This window comes from Cajanus cajan, chromosome 8 (genome assembly GCF_000230855.2).
Source record: "Cajanus cajan strain Asha chromosome 8, NIPB_CcT2T_4, whole genome shotgun sequence".
Lineage (NCBI taxonomy): Eukaryota > Viridiplantae > Streptophyta > Magnoliopsida > Fabales > Fabaceae > Cajanus > Cajanus cajan.
This window is the reverse complement of record NC_138524.1, coordinates 11162028-11180141: the sequence shown is the minus strand read 5'-3', so window position 1 is coordinate 11180141 and position 18114 is coordinate 11162028. Positions and strand designations below refer to the sequence as shown.

Here is an 18114-nt window from a genome sequence, read left to right as displayed (position 1 = left end):
TTTTTTTATACTAACTTTCTTTCTTTCTTTCTTTTTTACTTTTACTTTTACTGCCTGTTACATTTCTTCTCTTATCTGCACTCAAACCTGTTGACTTTTTACTTCTTTTACTTTTTCTTTTTTAACATTAGGCCAGATTGCTTAAAATTATAAAAAGTCATATTTTTAAGATGATAAAAATTCCTTTTTTTTTAAATAGAAAATTATTTAAATAAAAAAAAGTTTAGATAAACATGTATAAAAGTAAAAATAAAAAATACTTATTTTATTTTAAAAAGTGATTTTATAACCTCAAGCGTGTGGTTCAGTGGTAGGGATTGATCCACGATTAAGCAATGTCAGGAATTCAAATCCTGCCTTGTGTATGCCACCTATCAGCGGTGGATACTCCAGGAATAAACAAAGAAAAAAGTGATTTTATAAATTAAATAAACTAGCTCATTATTAATTACTATAAAAAAAAAGGCCATTCGTCCCTCTATAATTTTTTTAAAAAAGATTAAAAAAGGATAAAATGATGTTAAATAAAGATAGAGATTAAAAGTAGTTACAATTATTGAGAGAGTAAATATTTTTAAAAAAGTAAGAAATTAAAGAATATATCTTATTTATATATAAATTAATGAAATTGAAATATTTCTTGTTAAAAAATAATATAAAATAAAAAATAAAAGTAATAGAAGTTACAATATGTGAGTTAGGTGAGATAATGTATGATTAGAAAAAGAAAAAGAAATAATTTTAAACAAAAGTAGTTAGAAAACAAGATAGTAATTATTATTGATAATGTGAATGATAAATAAATTTTTATATACATTTTTTTTATATTTTACTTTTAAAAAATATGATGGTGAAAAAAATTAATGAATAATAAAAAAATATAAATATCTAAAAAAATGTGAAAATCAAATAGAAATATTTTCTTTATAAATAATATAGATATAGATTTACTGTTATCATACAAATTAAATAAAATTTACTTATCGATGAAGTTACTAAATATTTTATATTTTAAAAAATATTAATAATTTCTTTTACAAAAATTTAATTTATAAACAAATATAAAAAAGAAATAGATTGAAAAGGATAACAATTGGTTGAAAAAAAGTCATCATACGCTGATTAAGATAAAATAAGGGCCATTTGCTAAGGTTAAAAGAAATTTTTTAGCCTGTTGCAAAATAAATGTATGAAATGCCCGTTCAAACGATAGAAAACGGAAAATTTTGAGAATATTTAATTGAATAAAGTCACAACCTAACCTTTCTCAAATGATGTATTTTAATCTATAATTTATTAGTAAATAAGAATATCACAAAATATGGCATATAAAAATACAATTTAATCTAGAAATATATAAATGAGTAAAGTTGGATTGAATTTAAACTATTTTATTATTTAATTCAATTAAACTTAATTGGATTGAGTTGATTTAAATTTATAAATTTTTTCAAGTGATTTAACCTAATTCAATTTGATTACAATTTGGTTAAGTCAAGTTAAGTAATTAAAAATTAATATATTTTAAAATTCGGAAACAAATTAAAAAAAAATAGGATAAAGAAATGGACACTTAATTCAAAAAAATTTAATAAGTGATGCAAAATCCAAACATTACAACAATTATAAATCAGAAATCATCAATGTTCCAAACAAGTAAATATTAAGTCATTACATAACAAATTTTGAATTACATAAAAAGTGAAATTAAATTATTCTTCTTACTCTATGTCTTTATCTTTTTTTAGTACTCACTGAGTTAACAATAATAACAATGACTATATTATATATGTGTAATATTTTGTAATTTAATTTAGTGGTCTACTATAAATTAGGTTAAGTATTACATTGCAAATTTCTTGATGTATTATCCAACCTAATTATAATTAGGTAACATAAAAGTTATCCAACTCAATTCAATGATCAAATCAATCTACATAAATATAATTAAATTAAGTTGAGTAATTCAAGTATTTGGGTAAATCATTATCTACTTACACCCGTAATTTATCTTATAAAGAAGACAAAGAAAACATTTATGCTAATTTATTATTAATTTGGACTCCTTTTATTAATAGGGTTAACATGAAATTTTTTGTTGATAAAAAATACTTAAAAATCAATAATTTATTATTAACTTAAAGCACATTTTGACATGAAGCTCACAAAAAATAAATTTGAGAATGATTACATAGGCAGTTACTTTTTTTTTAAATGTAACTTTTTTTAAGTATAATTAGTGTTATTTTTTTAATTTAGAATTAAAATTTTTACATAATAATTTGTACAATAAAGATTTATGTTAAAGGTCAACGTAGAATGAACACGTTCTTTTAAAGTTAATCCGAACACATTCTTTTCGGATAGGATGAAATTTGACAATTTTCAACCGATGATGGAGTGTTTCTTCATATGAAGCTCATAGCAAATGAATTTGAGAAGTATTACATTGTCAACTACGTCAATGAAACCTATTTTGATTCCTTTTTATACAAGATATGATTATCGTCTTTACCTCTTCCTTTGGTCCCTTTTCTGTTATGAATTGTTTTCTTCCCTTTTCAATTTACCATATAACTTATTGATTATCTCATGAATGTATTTGGCAAAGTGAGAATCAATTTGTTCCGAAAATTATTGTTACTAAATATATTTCACTCACTAACATAATGTATAAATTAAATTTTAATAATTCAATTGTTAAATTAGAAATTTTTATTAAATAAATTAAGTTTACAAATTTTTATAAAATTTAAAAATTATTTAATACATTGCTACATGCATTTAAATTAACATGCAATATACTTTTGTAACCATATGTTACATAAATTCAAATTAAATTATTTTTTTTTGTTACATAGATTCAAATTCTTATCGATGGTAGTGATGACAATAATTACAATAATAATTATGATAATAATAATGATATATGTAATTATAATGATGAGATAATTTTATTTATAGTGTTTTAATCTAAGTTGACTATTTTAATTTCAAGGTTATTATTATTCATTTTCATATAAGCGACCATTCTAATTAAAGTTGCTTCCTATATGTGTGTGTGGAAGAGGGGGAGGGATTAATTGCAATAGTCTCATTTTTTACTGTTATTTGTAAATTAGTTTTCTTTTTGACTGTTTTTCAACCTATATAGTTTTGATGTTGCATTTACGTTGTAAGCGGAAATATTTTAGATTTGAACATTCTATTTTTGTTATTTATACTATTGGAAATCACATATTGTAATGTTCTTATTAGCAATCGCATATTAATAAATTGTTTTCTCTTTTAAAAAAAATATTTTTTTTACACCATTAGTATATCACCATTAACCCCCTCCCCCCAACATGTTCATGAATAACATTACCTAGTAATTAACATATCATCTAAAATTAAGCAAAGTTAATCAACTCATTAACATATCATCTAAAATTAAATAGAAAATACCTACATGCCCATGCATAACATTTCCTAGTAATTAACTAGTCATGTTGGCTTCCAAGGAAAAAAAAACGTTGTATTGTAAAACATATATGTTATTTATATGTTTTTTAATTCCATGTAAAATAAATTTTTTAAAAAATTTTAATTTTATTATTTTTCCATGTGACTAACTAATTGCTTTCTAGTATCATTTACAAACAAGTCGATATTTTTTTGTTAATTTTTGAATGACATATCAATGGATAAACCAACATTGCTTAATTTTTAAAATAGGACCGAATTTGCAATATAAAGTTTTGAATGACCAAAACTGCACATTCATAAAATTATAGAGACTAAAAATGGATTTAAGCCTTTTTTTATTAGTAATGATAAGATGGGGATTATATATATTTTGAGGATGTTGTTAGGAGTCTAACATTAAGTAGAATAAAAAATTTAATGTGATACTTGAGCCTTAATGTTCTCTCACCTAATGGATTAGTCTTTCATATTAAACTCTTCTCACGTACTTAATTCCTAACATTTTATGCTTTTATTAAGAGTTGAGCTATGAAAAGAACTATCTTTAGGTTGAATTAACATGTAAGCTGAATATTGATAGGTAGACGACATTAAAGAGAAAAAAGTTACTGTCATATTAATGTTAATAAAGTGAAAATTGTTGTGAACATCAACCCTTAAAGGAAGGTGAAAATATTACGAATTTCACATTGAGTTGAATAAAAAAATTAATGTGATACTTAAATATTGAGATTTCCCACCTAATAGATGATGTGTGTATAAATTGCCTTTGCATTCGTACTTTAGTTTAGGCTATTTGCATACATTATTGCATTGTTTGAATGATTTTATCATGCATTATTTTTGTTTTAGATTACACTTTTGGTTTTCTTGTTTTTCTTTGTAAATAAGTGTTTTAGGTGCTTAAATCATGGTTTTAAAGAGAGCAATTATCAAGATGGAAGAGTTGAAGTCAGAGAGTTCCACGAGTAGGTTGTGGATTTTTCCATTCCTGTGAAAATGTTCTAGAATTGCAAAAGTCAAGTCAGAGAATTCCATAGGTTGTGGATTTTTCCATGCTTGTGGTTTTATCAAGTACGAATTTTAAGTGGGCTTGGGCCAAATGAAAAGAAGAGGAAAAGATAACTCTTAGGAATTAAAAGAAAAAGAGAGTCTGAAAGTATAGGAAAATAATCAAAAGAGGAAAAACTGAACATCAAGGAGAGTACAACTCATTAAGAGGAGATCAACCCACCATCAATCGGAAGATGAACGCCTCATCAATCTCTTTTAGTTTTTCCTTTTATATTATGCAGAACTAATTTTCTTTTTTGTTAGAGTATTAATGTAATATTTTGAATTATAGTTCCCGAACCTTTTCAATTGATGTTTAGTTAATTTTAATTATCTCAATGTTCTATCCATGTCTTTAATATTTATTCTAAGAACAATTTCATAATTGGAAGATTGGGGATTGTTTACGAATATAAATAGAACAGATTAGGTTTTGTCACACTTGAAAAATTAGACATATCTAATTAGTTTGTGTTTGAGATGATAATTATTCTTCATGATTCTATTAAATTTTCATAATTGTCCTAAGGAATTGGGGATTAAGATTCAATGAATAGATTTACTTGTCTAAGGAATTAGGGATAAACAACTCTTAATAAACTCAAGTGGGTAATTACAATTCTTGCATCAATTAAAAATGGTAAGAATCTATAGGAAAGAATATGAAATCAATTCTGTAACAATTTTAATATTGAGTGAATTTTTTACATTCATTGTTCCATCTATTTTTTGATTGCTCAAAATTAATATAAATTAGTAATTTAATATTCAACAAATTCAATTTCCAAGAATAATAATATTATTACTACAGTAACGATTGGTACACTTGCCAAACGTGGAACAATAGACTAATATTTTGGATCAAACTCTTTTCGTTAACAAAGTCATACTGTGATACACATTCCCTATACCAATTATTTCTCAACTCTGAACCCTAGTAACTTAAATGTAAGTGTATTTGCATGTCAACCCTTCCCCATTGCCTGAATGAGAAATCCCTTATGGCACAAAAGTCATATCATCCTACGCTACTAAAGTACGTGATCAACTCCTTGTTGAACATGATTGGAAGTACACTCTTAAAAAGATTAAATTCCTCCTTCACCCTTCCAATTTTTTTAGGACCTATACTTTTCTTAAATTTTTTCACAGGTCAATATAAACTTTCAGACGTTCCACGTGTGTAAAGACTTCAACGGTACACATCTCTTTGTAAACAAGTCCTACATAAAACCAACATTCGACATATACAACATTCACACAACCCCGTTATCCATCATCCTTGTCATTTTCTCCATTCTATTCTTCCTCATATCATCAAGATCTCAATGAACAAACACATTCTTCAACCACCAACCTTTGACAAAATGAGCTCATTTCTTCTTTTTTGACAAGTTCATACCTTGTTCATTTTTCCCCTTCCAATTAGTGTGTTTTGACAATTCGGATTTTTTTATTATTATCCCCTTTTTCCTCCACATGAGCATTCTCCATTCATCTAGTATTTTGTTATAAATAAGTCATATGATTACATTCTGAAGGCTACGACTAGTGTTCAATGATTTCAATCATGGCAGGATCTCCATATGAATCTCTTGCTTCCAAGCCAATTAACAACTAGCTCCAAGACCCTAGATTCAATCAAAATTAAAATTTCACTTTGATAATATATATTTATATTTAATGTAGACCTGGTAATATACATTTATAAAAGAAGTACTAACAACACACTCCTCTTAACACAGTTATTCTTATTGGTTATAATTTATTGAAAACTACAAAATCATAGAAGATAATTAATTAATAGGATGTGAGACCTACTAATTTTTTGTATTTTTCAATAAATTTCAATCAATGAGAGGTAATGCATTTAAAAATGCATGAAACAGTGTGTTGCTAGCATTTCTTACATTTACACTTATTATCTAAGTGAAACTCCAATTCTAATTAGAAAATAACATTAACAGTCCCTGTGGTATTGTACTTAAGTTTTATCCTTAAAGACATTGAACAACAACAGGTGCACACACACAAGTGCATGCAAACAATATCGAATATATGAATTTTGTGTAATTTAAAAATTAGTTGATACTGTCAATTAATTTTAGTTTTTATGTTGAGTCTAGAGTATTTCTAAGTTGAGAGACAAAACCTAATCCCTCACAGTATTGGCATTTATTTAAGGAATTAATCTTTCTCAAAAAACGATATTCCATATACACAAACATGAAATGATGATCAAACATTTTACCTAACAGTGCTCTTGTTTAAGAAATTACACTCGCATACCATATTGGTTTCAACTAGATAGTAAAAAGTCAGCCAAATGCTAATCTTAGTTTCATTCTAATATATTTAACTTTTACTCCCTGCTTATATGGAGAAAGAAAACTTGTTAAACTATTAGGAACATTTCCTATTTTTCAGTTTGGCACTCATTATTTCCAGTTTCCACCATTATCTAAAAAACAATTTCTACTCTCTACTTTATACTTTTATTCTCCATTTTCTCTACTTTATCTTTAATGAAAAGGGCCCTCTGATTGGCTAGCAAAACAAGAAAAAATTGGTTTATTTCTCTACCTTTCTCTTATCACCTATCACACCTAAAATTCTCTCTTTTTTCTCTCTCTCTCCCTAGGTTTTAACTAGCATGGAGTAGTTACGCAACATTTTTTCTTCATTTACAGTGAAAGGAAATTGCATACCAAATGGCCACTTCATTGAATTAGCAAGGCTTGTAATGTAAATGTAGCAACAGAGTTCAAGCAATTATGTCAAACAGTTAAATTTTGGACATATGCCGGACTCTCAATTTCATCACATTAGAAAAGAAAAGAAAGTGGTCATAAATTCCAAAAGATTAAAATATAAAGCAAGGATTTTGCTCTGTATTCATAATGCTTTATCGAAGCATTTCCAACTCTGATATATAGAGGCAAAGAATTCATATCAAGTAGTGACCTAGAATTTGTGCACAACCATACTCTTACTGGATAACTTCATGAATTCCAGAGAAAATGCAAAAGAGAAAATATTAAAATTCATAATCAAAACTAGTATTTGTAATTTGTAAGTTTATATTCCAGGATCACAAATCCAATCTGGATCAGATCAATGAATTTGCAACAAAGGGATGCCTCTCACATAACATCCTTCGAGGAAGAAACTCACCTCAATCATTTCAAATGATCTTGCCTCCTCTACAGAGATACTACCACTAGCTAAGACACTGGTGCAACAGCATTGCAGATGAGAATCATGAAATACTTTTTGAAGCCCACTAGAATTCACAATAATTACAACAAGTCTTTGATAAATTCAAGGTTTAGGGTATCACGAACAATAAGGAATAACCCCAGAATTATAACAAGCATAATTCCAGAAGACATGATCGTTTGCTCCACTTCCAAAGGAAGCTTTCTCCCACCCCTGGCAGCCTCAATGAGGATCAATGCCAATGTGCCTCCATCCAAAGCTGGCAAAGGAAGAAGGTTTATAACAGCAAGGTTAATATTGAGGATCGCGGCGAATTGAAAGAGACCATCAATATTCGACCTCGCCACTTCTGCACCAACAGCAATAATGGCCACAGGACCTGAAACCTTACTAGCTGACTGGGAGAAGTTCAAAAAAGTCTGCTTTAAGCCATCTAAAACATTAGAAGCCAGACCCCAAAACTCTTTTCCAGTAAACTCCACAGCCTCCACCAGATTTTTTGGCCTAACCTTAGCTATCTTAACATTAGGAGCAAGCTGAACTCCAATTTTCCCGGTTCCATCATAATTCTCGTCAGGGGTAACCCCTACCTCAAAATTCTGCTCCCCCCTTTTAATCTTGAGCAACACGTATCTCTTGGGGTTCCTCTTTATTACATCAACAACTTCAGAAACAGCATTAGGACCTGGTTTATTAAACTCACTTCCATTCACCTCAAGGATCAAATCCCCAGCAAGCAACCCATCTCTGGAAGCAGCTGAAAAGGGTCTAACATCAGGCACAACCACCCCAGGGAAGACCTCTTGCTCAGGCAAACCAACAGAAAGCACTTGAGCAAAGATAATAGCCAATGCAAAAACTATGTTAGCAACAACACCAGCTGAGACCACAATCAATCTATCCAATATTGGCCTGTTCTTAAGCAAGTTTTCATCATCAACAGGAATATCACTCTCAGGATCATTATCAGGGAACCCCACAAAGCCACCAAGGGGAAAAGCCCTGATGGAATATTCCACATTTTTTGCATTGAACTTTGCTAAAATTGGACCAAACCCTACAGCAAACTTACTCACATGGATGCCTTGGAGAGAAGCAGCAAGGAAGTGGCCACTCTCATGCACAACTATGATGGCTGTCAACACTGCAGCAGCCTCGAGCACAGACTGAGGCCCCTCAAAGTTGCCATAGTCAAACCCAGCAAAAGACCATGTCCTGAAATCCAACCTGTTCCTGCTATTTCCATGCAAAAAGTGCTTCTTGAAGGTGAAGTTGAATCTTGGGGAGGCGAAAGAAGGGGAAAAAAGAGGTTTTGGGAAGTGGGTTTTGAGCCTGAACAGGGGTTCTGAAATGGGTGACTTCGAATTCGCCAATCGGATTACGGAACTGGAATGTAAAGGTGGGGAGGGAGAGAGGTTTACGACCATGGCTTCTGAGAAGGGTGGACAACATTGAAAGTGGAATTGGATAATTCATTTAGGTTATTTTATTTAAAATAAAAAATTCTTCTTCTTTTGGATCTGTGGAGGAGAAGTGAGGGACATGTCTTCCTCTTATTTTCCACAAGTTGTTCTGTCTGTCGTTGTTCTCATAATCTTTTCTATTTATATTTTCTGCGAAGCCCAAAGAAGAAACTTTCGTGCAGGTTGCTTTTCAATTATTCACGCCCCCATTTTACTACTTACACTCCTTTTCTTTCTTTCTTTTTTTTTTTTATAAAAAAAATTAAAACAAGTGGGTTCAAGTTCAATACATAATTTGATATCTGAATTTTAAAATTTTTTAATTAAGTAAAAAAAATGTTTTGACATCTATGATTGTAATTTAGTCATGTAATTTAGAATTTTATTTATAATTCAAAAAAAATTATAAAATATTTTTAATATTCACATATTTGAACAATCATATTACATTATTATTTTGTGTCATTACTCATCATTCATATGTAATGAAAATTCCTTTGTCTTGCTTTGAATCCAAAGCCTAAGTTAGAATTCACACACAAATTAAGCTAGAAATGAGTTGTTAATTTTTATACATATTTTAATTTATAACACTCAGAACTTGGAACACTTCCAAAATGAAATGGAAGATTACATTTTAAAATACAATTTAGGCTCAAGAAACACTTAAAAAAGTATATGTAGAACAAGAGATATTAAAATAAAAAATTCAAATAGAATTTAAAATTGGCAATGTAAAAATAAACAAAGAAACAGAAAATAGAAAAGGAAGAACATGATAAGCATCATAAAAAATAATGTTTGATAAGTTTTGAGGATCGTCACAAGAATTGAACAAATTTTTTATTAGATCAAATGATTTAAAGAAGAATTCTAGCAAACAATTCTCATGCTTTAATAATAAAACTAACAAAAGGTGTTATATTCATTCGCTTCAAAATGGTTAATACAAATTAATTTTAATGCACTTGGAAGTAAGTAAAAGAAGAATAAAATCTTAACATTATAAGTATAACTAAAATGCCTTAGTAGTTAAGTGAGACATAATTAAGTTTGAGATTTAAGCTTCAAAATTAGCTATAATCACTTTATTATTATTATTTTTTTGTTAAATGACTAAGTCAATAGTTGATCTTCTATTCCCACTCCAAGCAACAATACATGTGACTGGAAACCCCATTTTAGGTTCTTTCATTTAATTAGGTTACCCTCAAATTAGTCATCATATATTGTAATTTTTGGACCTTTTTAGCTTTGCTCTTGTCATGAGGGACCTTTGATGTCCTTATCTATATGTACCAATAATGTTTGGTAAAATTTCATGAATTGTGAACAAATTCATAACTTCATAGATCAAATTATAAAAATGTAAAAGATTAAAGAACTAATTATAATTTTTTTTTAGTTTAAAAACATGATAAAAAAATTAAAGAATAAATAATGTATTAAAAAAACTTTAAACTACGTCATTTTAACTTCCCATCTTCTTTTGGCAAAGATGTCTTATTTTCTTTTTTTAGATTTTGTATTTTTTATTAAACACTATATTTTGTATTGTGTGTATATATTACTATCCGTATTTTAATTTTATTTATCCTATATTATCACTTCATGATCTTCATCTATATTTACCAAATTATTTCAAACAATTAGTAAATAATTTATTAATAATTAATTTTGAAATATACTTTTTAAATTTATTATAATTATAATAATGACACCAATGTTAAACTTAATATTCTGTGTATAAATTATACTTCTCTTACTATCTTATTATTAGATAGTCTCTAATGGTTCAAATTTGAAATGCTTCTAAGTGTAAAACTATCATTTTTCATTAAAATAACACAAAAATAAAATCAAATACACCACCGAAATGCTTCTAAGTGTATGTATAACTATCATTTTTCATTAAAATAAAACCAAATACAGTACCGAAACATCTAAAGCACATAAAATTGGTTTCGAAATTCGAAGTTCTAAATAAGAAGCAGATATACACAACAGGGATTGTTCACGCCACTGGGCCATAACATAAGTAATGAAGGTTAGACCATAGCAACCATAAAATGTAGGAAATGGGCCTATCTTTTAGAAATCAATTCCCATCTATGCTCCCAGGTTTCAAGCAAAATTCTGAGTTTTTAATGTATTCGTGCAAAAAGAAATAAAAGTCAAATGTTGTTTTACGATACTTGATTACTTGATTAATTTACAAATGTGCTTTTCAACGTGCTTTTGTTCCATCCAAATATTAGTTTCAGTTCATTTCTCTTGTGGTTGAAAGAAATATATTCTTATGAAGTAAGCATATATAATTCGTTGACTTCATTTTTATTTTTGAAGATGGTAACTTAATATAAAATAAACTTAGAATGATAATCAGAATATGAAGTTTGTCTCCGAAGGTTTAATTTACCACCATTTTTCATAAGTCAGAAATGATAAGTACATATTGTATTTTAGCAATGGCAATTCAACTTTAGTTATTTTTTTAATTAATGCTTGATTCCAGCCTCATTAATTAGCTTTTAAATTCAATGCTTTAAAATCCAACTTAGACAAAGGCTCAAAAAAGATGTAATAATGTATTTAATATGTATTTACATTTATTTTTTTATATAATAAAATAAAGTCTTTATTATTGAAAGTGAAAAACCATTTTTTTAAAATATTTTTTCTCTTTTTTAAAATGTGATTTTGCAGATTATATATATATATATAAGGTGTTCCTAGATAAATTTGATTTTAAAAAACTATTCAAGTTAAATCAATCTTTTAAATACTAAACATATAATCGATATCGGAATCTAACCAAACTCCAAACTCATTAATGGATTTATTTTGATTTGGTTCAATCAACCTTTTGAACAAATATACTTGCTAAAACTTACTTTCATTTTGTTTTACTTTCCGTGACTCAAGTAACAATTAATTAATACGACTAAATATTTTAATAAAAATAACAAATAACCATTAAAATTTTATAAAAATACCGCTAAGTTGTTTGATTCGGTTGTGTTTGAAAATTATAAAAATATATGAGTTTGATTTTATATATTTTTTATGGTAAAAAACAAATTTAGTTAACTTGATTGATTTTACCAATTTAGTTGAGAACACTTCTAATTATCTGTAAATGCTATACTAAGCAATATTAACTTTTAACTTGTAATTGAACAACGATAATATATAATAAAAATGAATAATCAATCAAATTTACATTCAGAAAATAATTGGAGTACGTACAATCAAGTAGCTAATCATTTTAAAAGCTGATATCGAACTCAAAATATAAAATCAAGGTGGTTCTTCCAAGTTCCAATTAATTATTAGAAATTCGTCATACAAATTAATTCAGATGGATTCAATGCCAAATCCAGCTAATCCATTGTTTCATTGGTAAGTTCAATCTTAACTGGAAGTAACGTCATCCTTGAGCCAAATCTATGAAACTTGCGTTGATTTCCAAAAATAAATTCCAATTTCTTGATGGAACAATCTCAAGGCCAGATAAATTTGATCCTAGTTTTCATGCTTGGGAAAGATCGATGCAATAATAACCTAAATTTTATTGGATATTGAGTTCTGTATAAATTTTATTGGATATTGAGTTCTGTATAAATTTTATTGGATATTGAGTTCTGTATCAAACTCTCTAACTCAGTGTCTTGTTTTTGTTGAAAGTCTGAACTGTGGAGCAATATGAGACTCAAGTTCTAAGCATCTGATTGGATAAATTTCTACGTAAGTATTTACAAAAAAGTAAAATAGAAAGAATTTTTTTTTAAAAAAAAACTATAAGTTAAAATTAACACATGCATAAACTATTCGGTAGAAGTTCTTTCTTATTAATTTTTCCAAAATCTTATTTTTAACTCATAAGTTAGTTTTAGCCTATAAAAAAATATTTTAATTCTTCTTCTTCTTTTTCTCCTACAAGTATTTTTGAAGAAAAAAATCCAAACAAACCCTAAATCTACGTTAGTTGTAAAGTTCTTATGATTTGAGGCAAATGTCAAAGCTATTGTTAATGTGTAGATGGATGATCGTAAATCTCTTGACGTTTTCTTTATTTTTAAAAAATGTTGTTGGTGTGAAGTATCTGAGTTGAATTTTTATAATTAAAAAAAAAAAACTCATTATATTTTACATGTCATTGTGCTCCACATTCAATGGCTTAGTGATAAATTGTTATATTGCATATTAGGTTTATTAGCACTAATTATATTCGATGCAAAGTGCATTATGGTCAATTAAACCAGCGAATGAACTTTTATATCCCGAGTTTTGAATGACTTTAATTTCTATCGACGATAATTAACTAATTAAAAAATGTTAGATATATGATATTTAAGGTATTCATTATAAAATTAATAAATTTATCGTATATAATACTCTGATTAAATAATAGTCTAAATTTTTTTATATTGCTAGCGTAATTAAATTAACTTTGTTTGAATTACTATAAATTATTAGTGTTGATCAATAAAACTTTGAGTTATTAAAGAACTTATCTTCGTTGGAAAAAAGAAGGAAAGAAAACATATTTATAACTGGTTTGAATGATGACAATACCAAAATGAATAAATTCTTTGATGTGAAAAGTACATTTTTAAGTATGGCAAGTGGGGACAATCAATAATCTTCAATCAACATTATATAGAGAAACACATAGCAAACTAAAAATGACACGAGGATAAAAATGAAGCAAAGACCATTTCTCATCAAAGTCCCCTAATGCTTAAGTAAGCAGTTTCAATAATGAAGGCCATTAATGATAAGAACAAAAAAATGTGCCTTTAACCAACTATTTTTTAATAAGTTATAATTTTAATAACGATACTAAATTAAGTTCTAACATAAGATCATTTGGATTATATTTCACTCTTTACTATTAAACTGATTTTAGTAATTTTCTTTAACACTCTAATTAATATAGAGCAAAGGAAATAAAAAAGGTAAGAAAATTTGGAAATTTAAATTAAAAATGAAAATTAATTTTTATTTTTACAAGCTTGCTTTAATTTTTAACAAAAAAAAATATTATTATATGTATGTATGTATTTCTTTTTTAGTACCTACAAGAAATGTTACATATATTGACATACAAAAAATGTTAATATAGGTACAATATATGTAATTAGTATATATCTATTTGACATATAGTTACACATTTTTAGTGTTGATTTTAAATGAGATTTAACAACATATTTTGTGTGTCACTATAGTTTATACTCACATTTTTTAACCATATAACAACATATATTATATTTATTGTGTAGGTAAAAGTAATTTTTAGCGACACATATTATGTCACTATATGACAATATTCTTGTAGTGAATATTAACAACACACTCTTGAATATAATATTTATTATTATTATTATTTTAAGCTTATTACAAATTACAAGATCATAATAATGCTTGGTAAGTGAAAATTACATTTTATATACATTAATTAACCTTTAATTATTAACTTTATATAAAACATCACATGAACTATGACTACATATGAACAAAAATATTATTTAAATAAAATGTGAGAATTGAGATTATGATTTTTTTTTCAATACATTTCAACTACGAAGTGTGTTCAAAATAATGTATTAAACATAATATTTCTTATATAAAACTAAGAAATATTTTATATAAACAGCAAGATGCCAAACCAGACTACATTTAAAATAATAAAAAGAAACACGGTTGCACCCCACCCCCATATATATATATATATATATATATATATATATATATATATATATATATATATATATATATATATATATATATGTATATATAAGGAGAAAATTATAATAATACTGATGTAATTTTTATTAAATATTACACTGCTTAATAACGTTATATTAAATATGAATTTTGTAAACTCAACCGTTAAATTGAAATTTTTTTACTCTTAAATCATATATACAAAATTTTATATTAATCCAAGATGATTTGATAATTCATTCTTATAAAAAAAAAAATTAACGTAATATATATATTTCAAAATATACTAAAATATGAACACTTTGATTACCTTTAAGTTGTTGTTCAATTTTAACAAAATTTGATATAAACATATAAAGTGATATGAACTTTCAATCTAACGGTTGGATTTACAAAATTTACATTTAATATAAAATTATTAAGCTGTGTAATACTTAGCAAAAGTTATACCGGTGTTATTATAACTCTCCTCTCACTCTTTATATATATATATATATATAAACTAATATTAAACATTTAAGGTAACTATATATTAATAACAAAATGATTAAACTCTTATACATATTCATCTCTCAATAATAATAAAATAATTATCACAGTAATATACTTATAATAATTTTTTTTTGCAATACAATTATAAATATAAAAATTATAAAAAAAAATAAAAATATTTATAAGATTATATAAATTTTATGTGTAATTATTAAAATATCCATTATAATACATTAGTTAAGATTAAAATAATCTTAAATTTTAAATTAATCATAGTGGAAAAGTAAATATCTCTTAAAAATAGTAAAGTAATTTTTATAGTAAGTAATTAAAATATTATAAGCACATTTAAAATAAAAATACAATTTCATTAATATTTGCAACACACAACACAACACACACACACACACACACATATATATATATATATATATATGGAGAATGCTAATATATTACTACCTATTTTTTAGTAAGAGTATGTTAGCAACCTATACCAAAATTTTAGGACAAAAAAATTACTCATTTCTTTTGATTTGGTTAATTTGTATAAAGAATATTATAGTAATTTAATTTAATTTTAAATAAAATAAAATATTTTCTCTCTCTTATTAACTTCATTTACCAATTCTATTAATTAATTTTTATTTGTTCAAGGAGAAAGGGGGTGAGACATCATGAGAGATGAGAGAGAAATGAGTTAAAGAAGGAATTTAATAGGAGAGAGATAAATAAGTTAGAGAAAGAATTTAATAGGAAAGAGAAATGAGTTGGGAGAATTAATTAATAAGAGAGAGAAAATATTTTATTTTCATTCAAAATTAAATTACATTACTATAATATCCTTTGTACGAATTAACCAAATCAAAAGAAATAAGTGGTTTTTTTGTCCTAAAATTTTGGTGTAGGTTGCTAACATACTCTTACTAAAAAATAGGTGGGAGTATATTAGTATTCTCCATATATATATACTCCTTCCGTTTTTTTTTTCATAGTCGTTTTGTCAGAGTTTGTTGTTTTTTTTTTCATTGTCATATTACTAAAATCAATGAGTTATTAATTTTTTTCTTCCATTTTTACCCTTAATAATTAATACATGTTTCTTGAACAATGTGTGTATTTATTTGTAATGTCTACCTAATTTTTCTCTAACTACTCATATAAAGTTAATATGCATTTATAAGAGCAATATGTTCCCAACAAAATACTATATAAAAAACAAAAAAAGGGACAACTATTTAATGGAGTAGTTCAACAGTCTAAAAAATGCAAAAAAAAGAGAGAGGGTAAAATAGGAAAGTAAGTAATAAATATTTTTGAAAACTAAAATATCAATGATTTCCTTAATTCCCGTGCAAAACCTTAAACGACTATGAAAAAAAACGGAGGGAGTATATATATATATGTGTGTGTTGTCTGTTGCAAATATTAATAAAATTGTATTTCTATTAACATTCCCTTATATATATATATATATATATATATATATTAGTATTATAATCTTTAAAACAAAAAAAAATATTATGAAAATAAAAACAAACATAATAAAAAAGCCACACATAATAATTTTTATTATAAATAAAATAACATTATAAAAATAAAAACATTTACATCACATATATATTATTAAATCTATCATATATAAAAATATAATAAATTGAAATAACAATTAAACACCTTACATTCGCGATAACAATTTGTTTAATTAAAAATCTGATATTCAATTTTTGTCGTATGCAAAAACATTTTATCCTAACAATAATATCATAAGCGTGTCTAGTCTTTTTTGGTACATATAAACATGTTTAGTATATGACCCAATAATAAACTAAAGATTTCAGTGTCAAAAAAACAACGTCATCAAATAAAGATGAGCCTGATTTTTGTCTAAATCCAAAAGTATACGGTTGAGTCATGAGTGGGCCTTGTGATTATGATTTTGTTAGGAGTGATGACAAATGGCAAGAGACCAGGATCATAGTTAAATCATCAACCTGTCACAGCATGTAAAACCCTAGAGTGGTTCCTTGACCCACGAAAAGAAAAAAAAAAAAAAAGGAAATTAAAAAAATAAGATACTAGTGGACATGAAAATGTAACAAGTGTGATGAGTCTATGATGCTCATCTCACGTCATCAATTGTTTTGATTCACAAAAGGAACGTTTTTAGTCTTAATTTCTAGTATTAATTAAGTATGTTAAATAAATTTGTATTTGTGAATAATGTTTAAATTTGTTTAGATTTTGATGAAAAATATTTAGTTTGATTGAGTACAAATATAAGTAATATCTTATTTATTATTATAAAAAAATATAAATTATCGACGAATATAAATTTATCAAAAAATTTATATTTTGAACAGATTTTATCGATAAAAATATTTATAAGAAAAATTATATTATCAACGGAATATTTTAAACAGATTTATATTTATCGAAAATGTAAGAATCTCCAACGAAATTTTTTGATAGATGTTTAAGTCAAATTTTTTCCATAGAATGTTACCGATGGATAATGATTTGTAAAAAATTTCATGATTTTTGACAAGAGGTTTTTTATGAAATATCCATTGGAAATGGTTAATATTCTATCGAAAATTTGATTTGTAAAAAATGTTTAATATTCTATCAAAAATTGTATCCATCGAAAATATTTAATATTCCCTTTGATAATAATAAAGATGATTAAAAT

General features: G+C 26.1%; 1 protein-coding gene across 1 annotated transcript; it reads right to left on the bottom strand.

Moving 5' to 3' along the window:
- Positions 1-7542: 7542 nt before the first annotated feature.
- Positions 7543-9309, bottom strand: ARASP (chloroplastic membrane metalloprotease). Its single transcript, XM_020378603.3, has one exon. It carries the CDS (start codon positions 9165-9167, stop codon positions 7821-7823), a length of 1347 nt encoding a protein of 448 aa, XP_020234192.1. The 5' UTR covers positions 9168-9309; the 3' UTR covers positions 7543-7820.
- Positions 9310-18114: the final 8805 nt, after the last annotated feature.

Excerpts from the sequence above, each read along its gene's own strand:
- ARASP (XM_020378603.3), bottom strand. The coding sequence starts at position 9,167 with ATGGTCGTAAACCTCTCTCCCTCCCCACCTTTACATTCCAGTTCCGTA.